At 54.6% G+C, this 14,923-nt stretch overlaps 1 protein-coding gene across 1 annotated transcript in view; it reads right to left on the bottom strand.

The window, feature by feature from the left end:
• The window catches only part of SPNS3 (SPNS lysolipid transporter 3, sphingosine-1-phosphate (putative)), a 56,068-nt gene extending 41,902 nt beyond the window's left edge, over positions 1–14,166 (bottom strand). Inside the window, exons 1-7 of the mRNA XM_072618969.1 lie at positions 13,899–14,166; positions 10,201–10,266; positions 8,195–8,331; positions 5,641–5,792; positions 4,760–4,826; positions 4,313–4,455; positions 2,744–2,896 (exon numbers count right to left, since the gene is read on the bottom strand). Of these exons, the coding sequence (XP_072475070.1) occupies positions 2,744–2,896; positions 4,313–4,455; positions 4,760–4,826; positions 5,641–5,792; positions 8,195–8,331; positions 10,201–10,266; positions 13,899–14,103 (923 nt within the window). The 5' untranslated portion in view covers positions 14,104–14,166. The remainder of the gene's footprint in view (positions 1–2,743; positions 2,897–4,312; positions 4,456–4,759; positions 4,827–5,640; positions 5,793–8,194; positions 8,332–10,200; positions 10,267–13,898) is intronic.
• Between the last annotated feature and the right edge of the window lie 757 nt (positions 14,167–14,923).

The raw sequence follows: 14,923 nt of genomic DNA, 5'->3' as shown, positions 1-14,923 counted from the left end.
AACTGAAGGAGGGATACATCTGCATAAAAGAGTGGGCCAGGGCCCTACAAGCACCAAGGAGGAAAGAGGAAAGCCTAGGCACTGTTCTAAGGCTTTTATTTTCTGCTCTGAGATAGGAAGAAAAGACTGAGGAAAACCTGCTGCCTGGAGCAGAAAGGCCTCAGAGACCACCCCTCCCTACTCCACCTCCAGTGACTCCTGGCTGGCTTTTTCCACCCAAAAGTCTCCTAACTGGAATGGGCAGAAGCAGAGAGAAGAGCCAGAGCAACAGGGAAAGGAGAAAAAGCCTCCATAACCCTGCTCCTAGGGAGGCAGGGCCTGCTGGGTCACTTGAGCTCCAGAGATCTGAGTCACAAGAAGCAGGCCAGGCTGAAGCCCAAGGCATTGGCAGTGCACCTGGCACCAACATCATGAGCCCCCAGGGGCAGGGGCCACCAGCAGGACAAACCATCAAAGATCAGGAAGAGAGATGTTCAAACTGGGGGCCCTGAGAGTCACCACTGAGTTTCCAGCCTGGGCCAGGTTTCTTCTATAAGTGACACAGGGTAACTTAGACACTTCCTGGCTGTGTGACCCTGGATGAGTCACTTCACCTCTGGCTGCCCCAGTTTTCTCCTCTGTAGAATGGGGGTCCTAATAGTGCCTACCTACAAGGTTATTGGGAGACTCCAATGAGATGATCTTTGTAAAACTTTCTGCAAACTGTAAAGTGTTCCTCTAAATGCAGGCCCCCAAAAAAAGGTGTTTTCAAGGGCTCTAGAGGGAGACAAATGGCATCCCAGTGACTGAAGGCTCTGACACAGAGGATTGGGGTGTCCCCACATGCCATCCTGGAGCAATGATGTGAAAGAAGGACTGGTGGGCAGCCAGATGCCAGAGGGAGGAGGGAGGAGGTGGACACTCATGGGGACATCCAGGAAGCTTGGCGGGGGGGGGGGTCCCCAGAGTGCCGCCAGTGCTGCTGGTAATGAAGCATCAGGAACAGAAAGGAGCCATCATCAGAAGCCAGCACGGGCTCACAAGAGCCACTAAGTTAGCCTTCCTGGGGGTAGGAGGCAGAGAGTGGGGACAGGTTGCTAAGGCAGGTAAACTGAGGCTTGCTGGTGAAGTTGCATGTCCCAGGGTCCTTGAGGTATTTACAAAAGTGCTTTAAATATCTCGGCGGCACACTAGGTAAAGTAGTATGAGCCAGCCGATAGCAGGGTTAGGTAGTGTTAAGACTGAACCAAACTAGAGCCCAGAGCACTCAAAGTCTCTGGAGGCAGGGAAGCCAGGACTCTGGCTAGAATGTCTACACCTCAGATGGTGGTGGAAAGGAAAGCATCTCAAAGGCCCTGGCCGGTCTGACCACACTGGTAGTCACCGTCCATCTTTCTCAGGGCTCATGGAGGCTGAGCCTGAGCAGCTGCCAGAAACCTCCTTCCTCATAAACAGGGTGCATTCAACACCAGTGGGAGGACCAGTGTGTCCAGTGGATGGTGAGTGCTAGAGTAAGGCCTGAGCCCTTTTCTGTTTGTGTTCCCAGAGTAGATCAGGGAGGATATGACTGCTCCAGATCAGATGAAGGGATGCTCCATCATGAGGCAAGAAGGGGCCTCAAAGCTTGACCAGACTAAGCCCCTCATTTTTCAGATGAGGAAGCCAAAGCACAGAAGGGTTGCCATAGGTGGATGGCACAGAGAGAATTTGAACCCAGGGTCTCTGGCTCTATTTCTTTTCAATGCTGCCTCCCAAAGAACGTTGTTGAATTGCTGGTGAACATTTGCTGAATTAAATTATCTTTGCCAGGATTTTAAAAGAAATGCATCTCAATGACCAGAGCAGACCCAGGGCTCTTTGCTGACCCCAGGCTCTGCCTCCTCCCAGTATGGAGGCTCCTTTGTAAAGGACACTTCCTGGAAAGGGTCTGCCCATGGCATTTTCCCCACCTGCCCCCAATTTGGGGTTCCCAGAAACCTCTCACAAGCTGCCCACCCTGGGAGCGAGAGGGCAGCTCATGCTGCCCCCATTTTACAGATGAGAAAACTCAGGTCCAGAGAATCCAGGATTTTAAACCAGCAGGAGCCTTAGAGATCACTAAGCACCACCCCCATTTACAGATGGAGAAACTGAGGAGCCAAAGAGGAGCAGGGATTTGCCAAGGTCATACAGGTTGTAAGCAATGGAGCCTGGATTCCCACTAGGAGCCCCTGGCCACTCAGAGCTCCCCCTGCCCCAAGCACTCAAGAGGCCTAAGGAAGCTTTCTCTGGGTCTGAGTCTGGGTCTTCCCTCACCAGGAATGTGCCATCATGTTGAACCCAAGGGTCTCAAGATCTGCCCAAGCATTTGGCAGAAAGTGTCCAGAATTTGCCAGATTCGGTGGTTTACCAGGACTTACCCGGCTAACCAGGGCTCTGGAGACGCCATCCCTGATGTTCAAACACTTTAAAATCAGTTTCAGGGAGAGGAAGAGGGTGCCCAGATGGATGCCCAGGGCAGACTTCCCCACACACAGCCGCCAGACTCAGACAAGCCTCTCCCTTTCTCTCCCTGGAGCCTCAGTTTCTTTACGAGTAAGAAGGGGTCAGGCTAAGTGACTGTGTTTTCCAAAGGGTCAGAGGAGTTAATTAAGAGCCTGACTTGGAATCACACAGCAAGGGCATCCCCAGGCATACCAGCCCTTCGGGAGAGGTGCTCTCCCTGCCTCCTACCGTCTCTGCTCCCAGCCCAGGCTCTCTTGGAAGCCCTGGCCTGCTCCCTCACCTGTCAGAAGAATCACAGGGCTCCTGGAGGCAGGGAGGCTGCAGGTGATGAAGCACCCGGGTGTAGAACAGGAACTTGGGGGCCCAGAAGCCCAGGGCTCCCGTCACAAAGGCCATGGCTGTGACTCCCAGAGTCGACCACACGAAACTCCAGCTGTCGAGACAATGGGGGCCTGAGAACAGTGTGAGTGGGCAGGCACCCTTCAGCAGCCCTGCACCAACCCACATTGTTAGCCCATTTTACAGATGAGGTAGGAGGCTGAAGAAGGGAAGCTCTCTGGCCCATAATCCCAGCCTAGTCATTCAAGGTCCAGCTGAGCCCTTTCCCCTCAGCTCAGCAGAAGGCAGGAGACTGAAAGAGGGTGGGAGCTGGAGTCTCGAGGTGTGTTCCTTAGCCCTGCAATCTGCCTCTGCCTCAGTTTCCCTCACTGGACGACAAAGGCATGGGTCTGTGCCCAAGGCAGGACATCTGTGCTCCCAGAGGCAGAGAGGAGATGGGGGTGGGGGCCTCCCTTGTTTCGGGTACCAATTCTTCCCTCCCCTCCTTTCCCAGAGCAGGCTGGGAAGTCTGGGATAGACCCAGATCAGACTGCCACTCTCCTACTCAGTGACCTCCAGGATCTCTTTTATTTTAAATGGCAATCAGGGTCATGTGACTTGCTAAGGGTCACACAACTAGTAAGTGTCTGGATTTGAACTCAGGTCCTGCTGACTCCAGGCCTGGGGCCCCCAGCTGTCCTAAGACAGTCCTAGCTGCAGACAGAGCTGCTTCTCCCAGCCCTGGCCAAAACCTGCCCTTCCTTTCACAGATGAGCTGGGACTGGGACAGGAGGGAGAGGCAGCCTGCTGGGCTCTGGGTGCGGGATCTCTGCCTCTTCCCCATCCCCCCATCTCTTGACACTCAAGGCTGAAAATGCGAACCTATCCAAGCCCTAAACTGTGACCTGGAGTTCTGGCAGGTCCACAGCACCACCTGGTGGGCATGCACCTCCCTGCCCGGCTCCAGGGCCCCACCTTGCCCCAGCCCAGCATTTGTGACTCAGTTCCGCTCCAGCTCTGAGACTAGAGTTTCTGAATCTGCACAAGCCCTTCTTCCCTCAAAAACCCCAGAGCCAGGAAGGGCCTGGGGCGCTCAGCTGGGCACCTCTGTCCACACTAGCCCACCATCCTCTCTGCATACAGACCCCCTGCCAGCCCTCCTCATGCAGACAGCAAGGAGACTGGGATTTGGGTGAAGCATGGAAGGCGGAGGCTCCCCTTGCAGCAGCTCTCCCTGGCTGCCTGGCTGACACCTGTGCTCCCCTAGGACAACGAAAGTCTTTGGGATACTGCTGGCAGAGCTTCATGGGGGGACTCCTGTTTAGAAGGCCTAACATGCTAAAGGTAGAGGATGCCTCCAAGACAGAGTCCAACCTCCCTCCCCCATTTTACAGATGAGTAAACTGAGACCCAGAAAGTAAGTAAGAGTCAGGCACCTCACCAAGCCCTGACTGTAGACCCGGCTTCTTCCCCACTGCCCCCGGGGGCCCCTTTGGCTGCCAAGGACTAGCACGATGTGACCAGCACTCACTTTTTCCCCAAATATTTGATGTCCTCACACCATCTGGTCCTGGAACCACCAGCTTTGCTCTGCTCTTCCATGCCTCCCCGGGGTGGGTCTGGGACCAACAGGACCAACAGGGTCAAAGCCACAGCTTCCAGGCAGGGCATGATCTGGAGAGAGCCAAAGATCCTTGTCTGGAGTAGCCCCTCTCTGCTCTCCAACTGCCTCTCCTTGGTGGGAAGGTCTCAGAGTGGGAGTAAATGTGCCCCGGTGGAGATTGCTCTTGTGCACTTGGACTCAAGGCCCAACTAAACCGTGTCCCGAGACCCAGGGGGCTGCTGCTCCCGGCATCCAGCTGGTGGCCTGGCTGCTCCCTCCCTGCCCCTGCCTCTCCACTCTGCTTTACTTCCAAATAAAGTGGGTGGAATTGCATCAGTGGTAAAGGGAGAAAGCGAAGAGGGAGATGACCCTTACCCTGAAAGCCCAGTGCCAGTCCCCGGTAGCTTCAGTCACTGTAGATGCGAGAACATAGCCCAGACCACTGTGAAAAGACAGAAACCTCCACTAGGTTGAAGAATCAGAAGGCGACAGGAAGTCACCTAGAAACAGCTGGACACTTGTGAACCAAGACCACAACACCTCCTCCCAGCCCCCAGGAAGGGGGTCAGGTCAGCCCCAAAAGAGCAAGCACCAGCTCCACATACCGAGCTCTGAGCCTGGCTTGGAATTCGATGCCCTGCCCCCTAGGTCAGAATGGCCTCCCTCTCATCTCAGCCCCCAAGAATCCTCATCTTCCTCCCAGGCACTGCCCATGGGCCATCTCCCAGGTGAAGCCTTCCCTGATGCCCCAGATGTTAATTGTCTCTCCTGCCGTGAACTGTCCTACATTCAGGAGCCTGCCCCAAGAAAGGCGAGGCCCCACAAAGACAAATTCCCCTTTGACTTTGTCTCTGGCTAGAGCTTGGAACCCACACTTTTTATCTGGGTCCAGATCCCTGATTTCACTAGCGCAAGGCAATATTTCCCACCCACCATCTACCCAAGCAGATTCCTGCCTTCTCTGTCGCTGTGACCTTGGAAAGCCTATGGGGCCAAGTCAGAATAATGGGCCACCCAGCCCCTAGGTGTCAGAGGAAGGTCTTCCTGACTCAGAGCTTGGCCCACCCTAACCACCACACCACAAGGCCTTACCCAAGCAAGGTGGCTAATAAACTCTTGTGGTGGAACTACATTGTCCATAAAACTCTAAGGACAAATGGCAAGACAGTGGGGCTGTCTTAGGCTTCAGTCTATCCCCCTAAGAAACAGGCCTGTGATGAATCCAAGGGGAGCCCCTCAGAAGACTGTCCACCCACCTTCCAACTGGGATGAAGACGTAGAACAAAGACAACATCCGGGTCCTCTGGTCCTTCACAAAGAGGTCCCCGATGATGGTGGGGGCAATAGTGGAGTAGCTGGCCACCCCAATACCCACAACTCCCCTCGAAAGGAAGAAGAGCCAGGAATACTGCCCGGGGAAACGAGAAGAGAGGTAGCATGTAACGTGAGGTTCTGGGCTGGCGCTGCCCCTCTGCCCAGAGCCTGCACCTCGTCAAGTCTTGCTGGCTCCCCCCAGCCAGACTGGGCCTCAGAGTGGCCGCAAATGCTAGCAGTCTGAAGAGAAGGGGTTTGGAATCCTGGGAACTCCAGCCCAGACCTGAGGAGATGTCCTTTCTGTCCCACACCCAGCCTCTGCCTGAAGCCTCCAGGGGTGGGGAACTCACTACCACCCTGGGCAGGCAGCCTGCTTCACTCCAGAACAGCTCTCCTGAGAGCTCCCCCATGAATAGAGCTGCTGTCTCAGCACCCCTAATGGGGAGGGGGAAGAACCACCTCCTCAGGCAAGCCCTCCCCCAGGGGTTAATAATCTTACTTTATTCTAGCCCAGTTTTCTCAGAAGATTGCTGATAACAAGAGCAGGAGCTCCTACAGCATTCCCTAGTCACCCTTCTCGAAGAGTCTGGTAAGAAGGGACGGTGTAACTACCCCTACATCTGGATGGGGTCAATGCACCTAGGCATAACTTGGCCTTCCCTTAAATCCCCTCAAGACTCCATAGGGGCCAGTTGAAGCAAACACAGACAGCCTTCCCATCCCTAGGGATCATTCACTCTCCCTGGGTTCCTTCCTCTTCTGTCCACCACTCTCTAGCACCAGGGACACATCAAGGGGTCCAGAAAGGGGCAAGGATGTGGTCGAGGTCACATAGGGAGCCCCTACCAAGGCCTCTCTTCCTCCCATGCTCTCCCCAGCCCAGAACGTGTTATTTCCGGGCTTACAGAAGAGGGAGAAGGGGAGGAAACAGTCACCGAGGAGGTAAGAGGTGTACAAGATAGGAGGCAGAAAGCTGCAGAAAGCCTGCTCCTTCCCCCTTGGGTTCCTCCACAGCTCCTGAGGAGTCAGAACCAGAGATAAAGGGGACAGAACAGCCACCAGCAAAGAGGTTTGCCCAAGGTAAAATGAGAAGGAAGCATGGATTTCTAGACCAGGAAGGGTGAAATCTTCCAAACAGAGGCTTAGAAGGGGCATGTGAATTGTCTGAGGTCACCTAGAAAATTAGTGACTGAGCTGAGTATGGAACTTGGGTCTCCTGATGCCCAGCCCCTGACCTTGCTCACCAGACCCATCCCCCACAAACTGCCTGGCATTCCACCATCATAGCTTTCCTCTTTAGGGTCTCAAAGAGTCCTCTGTTACAATGCAAATATGGGGGTAGGACACCCTGAATTACCAGCTGACCTGAGTTATAAGTTATCAGGAACAGACAGCAAAAAGGAGTCAGCTCCTGGGGACCCGGAGCAAGAGTGAGAAAAGAGGAGCTGAAGGGGCTTCTGAAAGGGGAAACTGGGAAAGGGAGGGGAGGGGAAGAGGAGGGGAAAGGAGAGAGAAGAGAAGGGAAGGAAGAGGAGAAGGGAAAGGGGAGGGAGAAAAGGGGAAGGGGGAGGTAGAAGAGAAGGGAGGGAGAGGAGAGGGGGGAAAGGAGGTAAAAGAGAAGGGGAAGGAGAGGAAGAAGGGAGAGGAAAATGGGGAGGGGAGGGAGAGAAGGGGGAGGAAAAGCGGGATGAGAAGAGAGGGAGAGGAGAGGGGAAGGGGAGGTAGGGGTCTATAGGGTCTGCTATGACCATTGCTATGACCAATCTCCGTTGATCTGAGTCGGGAGAGGGAGAGAGGGAGAAAGGAAGGAAGGAGGGGGGCAGCGAACGTGCAGATGGGGCACTGTGCCAGGACGTCTACACAAAGGAAATTCAACCTCTGCCTGACAACTTTATTTTGATATGATCCCAAAATAATTCTCTCCTCTCCAAAAGGAATTTCCTATGCCTCAGGTCCCTGGAATTGACAGAGAAGCAGACTCTCCACCCCAGCCCTGGCGGCTCCCAGATGCCCTGAGACCTTCGATGCTCCGGGCAGAGAAGTCCTGCGGAAGGTCTTCGACTGCTCCAGGGCTGAATCTCCCCTGTCCAGAGCTCGGGCCTGGGAGAGGTCACTTAGCCCTTGGTCTATCAGGAGGCAGCTGGAGCACTCTGGGCCTCTGACAGGAGTCAGGAAGGGGAGGCCATGAGCTTAACGGTCCCTCGGGACTGATGAGCCTCTGAGCAGAGGGGCTGTGGTTCTGCCCGGGGCTCTCCTCTGAGAGGAAACCGTCCAGATCCGTGATTTTCAGGACCTGGGCTGGGGAAGGTTACAAAGGGGACGGACCCCCAAGCCCAGGGCTGCGGAAAAAAGCAGTCCTGGTCAGGGAGAGGAGGGAGCCCCAGCGAGCAGCTGGCCCTGCACTGGGCTCAGTCTTTCCCAACTCCCTCCTGAAGACGTGGAGAAATCACCAACGGCCGCTGCGGTCTGGGCTCTCCGGGGCCCGCAGGCACCCACCTGGCCCGGGAGGAAGGATCCGCTGAGGCTCCCGCCCGACCAGAGGACGATCCCGACGCTCAGAATGGCCTTCCGGCTGTAGCGGTCCCCGAGGTAGCCGAACAGCGGAGCGGCCAGCAGCAGACCTGAGATGAACACTGCAGGGAGGGGAAGCAGACGTGCCTGAGGCTTGCCCTGGGGAGCCCCCGTTCCCCATCCCCCGGACAGGGGAGAGGACAAGATGCCCCACCCCCAGGGCTGGCCGAGGGAGGTGAATGAGTGAGAGAGTTTCGGGGCGAAGGGATGAATGGAGAGGACGGAGGGAAGGAGAAGAGGCCGCTCCTCCTGAAGCAGATTACCGGAGATCACCCAGCCAGGAGACAGATACAAGACTGGCCCGGAGCATCGCGGCCATACTAGCCTGCCCAGGCTGGAGCATTTCCCAAGCCAGGGAGCTCTCTCCTTTGGAGGTCTCCTGCTCAGTTTGATAGCCAGGATCCCAGACTCCCACAGGATTCTTTCCGAGCTCCCAGGCCACAGTCCGATCTAGCTGGTGCCTGGGTCTCCCCAGAGGTGGATAGAAGGGTCTCCCCAGAGGTAGACAGAGGGATCTCCCCAGAGATGGATAGAAAGGTCTCCCCAGAGGTGGATAGAGGGGTCTCCCCAGGGGTGGATAGAGGGGTCTCCATCTCCTAGGCAAGCACTTTGCCCCATAAAATGGGCACCAGCCCCTACTGCTCAGTGTTTCTCCTCCCTCCACTAGGTTCCACCTTCCTTCCTTATAATAATTAATAACAGCTAACTTTTCCGTAATGCTTCAAAGGCTGAGCCTCACAATACCCCTGGGAGGGAGGGGTGGTTATCATCCCCATTTGTCAGATGAGGAAGCTGAGGCAAGCAGAGGTTATGTGCGAAGAAGGGTCACACAGCTGGCTAAGTGGTTGAGGTTGAGATCTGAACTCAGATCTTCTCGACTGCGCCATCTACATACACACACCCTCAAATTCAGACCACATTGTAGTCTCGTCCCCAAATGGAAAGGATGCAGCCCTGGTTTGCTCCTGGGGCAAGCTCCCAACATTCCAGTGAATGTCTCCTGATCATCAGCCCAGGGATTCAGACAGTCTTCAGTCTAAGGCTGCTCTCCTTGGGGCCTGCAGAACCTAGAACCTCGAGAGGGGGGTCCTTGTTGGAGCCACACAGTAGGTAACTCCTGAGTCCATGCAGGCTCATGCCTTACTGCCCCAGGGGCACCTTCATGGTCCTCCTCCTTTCCTCCAAAGACCTGAACTTGGCTCCTTTCCCCATCTGTTCTCTGCTGCTCATGAACTCATCAACCCCTTTCCTTAACAATGGCTCCAGAGCTGGATACAGACGTTCTGGTCCCCCCACATTCCTGAAGCCCCCCAACTCAGGATAGAAGAGATTGAAGGCAGCCTGAGTGACCCCCAAGACCAGGCCTCAGGGCTTCAGGTGGGAGAATGGTTCCCTGTGTTCTGGCTGAGCAGGGGCTTAGTCTTCCCTGAGGTGAGGGAGATGGAGCTCCTGGTCTCTGCCCCTACTTCCAGCTCTGGTCCTAAAGCTGGCCTCCCTCCCTTTGTGCCCATCTGCTGTACTGGCACCTGGGGAGCACACACAAGGCCTGAGAAAAGGGGGCAGAGGAGAATCAAGACACTGAGTGACCTTGCACCAGTCTCATCTCAGTCTGACTGCGGTGGGCTAGTGTGGTTGGTCAGTGTGGTCAGCCAGTGTGGTCAGAGGCCAACCTTGCAGAGATGGACCAGGCAAAGGGCTCCTTGGCCCAGTAAAGCACACCATCACTGCCAACTGAGCTGAGCAGTGTGGCTCCCTAGGATAAGACCCAGAAATGGTCCAGAAGGAAGACAGGCCTGCCAAGGCCCTGATCCGCCTGTGGCTGTGGCTATGCCCTAAGCTTGGGCAGAGCAGGCTGAGGGCCAGCTAGCCCTGCTGACATCTGAAGGCCCCCAGTGCCTGGAAATCTCCCCTAGCCTCCCCACCCCCCTTACCTGTCTGCAGTAGGCCAGCTTCTGAGTCACTGAGAACAAAGTGCTTCTGAATGTCCAGCAGCACCCCTGCAAACCAAGAGGCCAGTGGGTAAACTGAGGCAGCTGCTGCCCAGTACCTGAAGAGCCTCCCTCAGACTCCCTCCCTTTGTTTCTGTGTCTCCCTCTGTCTGTCTCTCATACACACACACACACACACACACACACATGCCCCACACACACATAAAACATACACATATATACATACACCACAGACAACACATATACACACCACACACACATATACACACACACACACACACAACACACATACCCTTCCCAAAGACACCATGTTATGGAATAAGTCAGAGACCTTGGCTCATGACCTGGTTTGGGGAGGGGGAGGAGGAGGAGGAACCTTGGCAATCTGGTCTTTGATAAATGAAGAAGCAGTCTCCAGGCCCAAGATCACAAAGGGATTAGCGGCCATGCAGAGTGTCTGAGTCAGAACCCAGGGTTCTACCTCAGGCCCGGCTCAAAGGTGGAAGAGCACCCTGCAGCCAGATACCCAGGGTGTGGGAATGAGCCAAAGTATAAAAGAATCTTTAAAAGAGAAAATGCAACAGTTCCAGCAACCACCCACGCCCAGCACATATGCATATCTACAACCCTACACATTCACATACACTCATATACCCCCTCACATGTACCACACATATATGCAAACACACATGCCTGCCACATATATCACATGTATATACACTTCACACACATACACATGGACATGCACATGCTTGTACATCATCACACCTGTCACATACTTATATACATATCACACATTCACATACATACACACATCACACATTCACATACATACACACTCATACTTTGCTACACACGTCATACAGCGCATATGTGTCACACATATGCAGACTCACATGTACTCACTTGCATGCATTCATACATACACACATACCATACATGCATGCAGGCATCCACACACCTTTGCCACACATATCACATACTTACCACACTTCACATCCATATACACTCATGCTCACATACATACAGTCACACACACACACACACACACACACACACACACACACACACAAAACAGCCCTTCAAGGGCGCTAGACTCCCTAGTCTCCCTCATGAATAGGACTTTCAATGGGCATTGGTGTTTTCAGAATGTGTCAAAGCCCAAGGGGAAGGAATGGAAGGAGTGACAGGGGATCTAACTAGCCCTTTCATGGACCTCCTCCCCAAGGCTCCAGGTGAAGGGAGGCCCCAGATCCAGGCAGCTCCTCAGGAATCTCTTTGTGCCTGAATCCCTGGGAGAATTCGGGGCCCCAGGACTGACTGTCCCACCCACTAGCAGCCCCCTCTCATAGCCCTCTTTAAAGCAGGAGTAAAATACAGCCCAGAAAAGGCAGTGCCCACTCCCTTTCCCATCAGCTGCTCCTTGGGATCCTCATCAAGACCCTCAATATCCTCTGCCTGCTGACTAGAGGGCTGAGCAGAGGGCTCCTCCCAAGGCCATCATTTAAAGAGGGCTCCAGGGCGTCATGTACGGGCCTGGGGCCTGGGCTCTGTCCTGCCTCCCCTCCCCCACCCTGCCCGCTGCCCCTTCAACTTTCTTTTACATGCCTGTCCACTATTAGAGAGTAATCCCTTTAAGGCCAGGCCCTGCCCTTTTAAAAATTTGTTATCTCCAGCACTTGACTTGCCTGGCACCAAGTCACATAACTAAGGGAGGGTCCACATTCAGGGAGGGCCCTTAAAATCCCATCTAAGAGTACGAATGAGAAACCCGTCAGATACAAGACATTCACAGAGGGCTTGTTCGGGCCTGATGTGGGAGCTTCGTTCTGCTTCCTGGATCCAGTTCAATGCACACACGGGAGGTCATGGTGGAAGGTCTAGAGGCCAGATGGGAGATGCCTGGGCTTGGATCCCAGCAATGCCAAGTACTACCTGCCTGTGAGCCCATGGACAAGTCCCTTGTGATGAGGCTGACTTGCCCAGCACCTATGAAGGCCTCATCTGAATCTGCCCAGCAACCGGAAACTCTGTCAGATAACCAAAACCTCCCTTCCTTGGCCCATGTTCTGTGTACGTGCCTAGCCCCCCAAGCTGGAGCAAGCCAATCATGTCTTGGAATTGTCCTCAGCTCTCCTGCTCCCCCTTCCTGAGCCCTGTTCCCTGGGATTCACTCCTCACATAGGAGCATGCTCCACTCTTGGCTAAGTGCCTCAAAATTGTGTATAAACACAAACCTCTGTTTCCCTGAGCTGATCTTCCCCACACCCGGGGCTGGCCCTTGATGTGTGCACCAGTAAAGCCCCCTCAGCTAGGAGAAAATCTTTCCGACCTCAGCAGACTCTTCACCTTCTATCCTCATTATAAAAGGAAGAGGGATGTCAGGCAACTTGCCCAGGGTCACACAGCCCCTAAGCTAGGCAGATACCCCAGGACCCAACTGGGAGGTGGGCAGATCTGAGTTCAAATCCAGCCTCAGACACTTCCTTGATATGTTACCCATTTCTGCCTGTTTTGTCCTCCACAAAATGGGTATAAGAGTTCCTGACTTTTGGGGTTGTTGTGAGATTTATGGATGGGTCTGTGTAAAGTACTTTGGCCGTCCCCAGGGACTGCTACCCGAAATGCTTCCCATGAGTATCCTTGCTATCGGGATTAGGGCCTGAGCTGGCCAGGCTCATCTCCATTTCAAGTGGTCAGCCAGCTCCTAGACTTGGACAAAGCCTTTCCGGCTGCTTTGCTTGACCAGGTCAAATCCCTTGTTATGATCCCCAAGCTCACCCAGAACCTCATTTCATCTGGCTTCATCTGGCCCCTCACCAGTCACAAGCCCTGCCTCCAGCCTGACCCCAGGACCCTCATCCCCAGAATCGAGCTCCCATTGGGTCAGAGCCAGCACAGCGAGACTTCTGGGGCAGCCCAGCCTGACCAGGGGTCAGCATCAGGGAGGGATAGCCTTGTATCCCTGGAAACGCCAATGAAGAGGTGGTCCAGACATCTGCTCTGCTCCTCTCCCAAGCACCCTGGGGGCCTTTCAGTCTCAATTGATCGGATACCTCTTATTAGAACCTAGCCTGGTGGCCAGCAGGGACTGGCTTCTTCCCTCTGCTGTCCCCAGTGCTTAGTATCCAGTATGGATACTATGTATGCGTTGTGCTTTGTATACAGCAAGTGCTTAATAAATGCAATTTCATTCTATCACCATCCAATTTACTCTATTCAGTCAGCTTGTTTATAAATCATAATTTATAAATTATATATGTTTATAAATCATAATTATTCATCATACTAGCACCCCTACTATGTGCCAGGCCTTAGGCTAAGTGCTTTTACAATTACTTTCTCATCTGATCTTCACAACAGCCCTGGGAGGTAGGTTCCGCATTGTTAGCCCCCGTTTTACAGATGAAGAAACTGAGGCAGACAGAGGGGCACAGTGTCAGAGGCTGGATTTGACCCCAGGTCTTCCTGACTTTGGTCCTGGCATTCAATCCACTGTGCCACCCCCTGCTCTGCCAGAACGTGAACTCTTTCATTAAGGGCAGGGCAGGGGTGGAGTGGGGGTTGTTACTGGCTGCATGCCCAGCTCATGGAAGGTGCTGGATTGATGTTTGCTGGCTGACTGAGTGACGAGTCCCAGGCCTCCCTTCTTCCCTTCCTCCTCTGCCCGGCCAGCTCACCTGGAATGATGAACCAGTTCATGTAGTTGAGCAGGTTGATAAAGCAGAGGACAGCAACAGCCCCGTAAGTCCTGCAGGGGGTGCTGCTCCGGGCTTCCCTGGCCCCCTGTGGGTGCGGACTGGCTGAGGAGGTGGCTGTTCCGTAAAGGCGAGGGGCCGGCTGGGCTCGCAGGCCAGAGGCTTCTCCCCCACCCAGGCTCTCCATGGCACCCCTGTGCAGAGAGGACGTGTCTGTCCCAAAGGCCCCAGCCCAGAGTCACCACTGCCTCAGCAGCCTCAAGCACTTCCTGTGGCCCCAAAAACCTCAAGAGCAGAGGGTGCCTCGAGCTGAGCTCTCTGCATGCTCCTGAGGGAAGGGAGGGCGGGGTGGGGGGCCCCCCGAGGTGAGCCAGGGCCAGCCACTTCCCCATTGCGGGCCCATGTCTCCTCCTCTGAAGACTGAGGCCTGGAGAGAATGATGCCAGAGACCCGACATTCACGCCTCCTGTGCTCAAGGCTCATCATTCCCCCAGCCCCGTTCTGCATGTCCCAACCTTCCCCACCTCTGCCCAATTCTACATTCACTGCCCTGGAGACCTCCCTAGTGATCCAGGTGGGAGGTGATGGGGGCTTTCGCCAGGGTGGGGGTAGTGTCTGAGGAGGGAAGGGGGGGTGGTGAGAAAGTGTGAGGCCCCAAGCTGACTCCTGGGCTGTGAGCCTGGGGGGCAGGGAGGATGGTGATACTATAAACAGTGCTAGACAAGTAGGGGCTCAGGAGGACATAGAATGCTCTGTCTGTGGTAGCTGGAGCTGGATCGATCAGAAAAAGTGAAGATGAGAGCAGATGCATTCCAAAATCTGTCATCAACCTGGGCCCAGCAGAAGTGCTCCCAACACCTACTGGGTAAGAAGAAGGAAGGGGAAATTTTATTTCCCACCAGGAAGGAACCGATGCCGAGCAAAAACACGGCTGTCTGAGGATCGCCACTTCTTAGAGACCTTGACCCATGGAAAGCAGTGACTGCCACATGGAAGCCAAAGGGTGG

This window comes from Notamacropus eugenii, chromosome 6 (genome assembly GCF_028372415.1).
Source record: "Notamacropus eugenii isolate mMacEug1 chromosome 6, mMacEug1.pri_v2, whole genome shotgun sequence".
In the NCBI taxonomy this organism is placed as follows: Eukaryota; Metazoa; Chordata; class Mammalia; order Diprotodontia; family Macropodidae; genus Notamacropus; species Notamacropus eugenii.
Note: the sequence above shows the minus strand (reverse complement) of the source record. Positions and strands in the feature narration are given on the sequence as shown.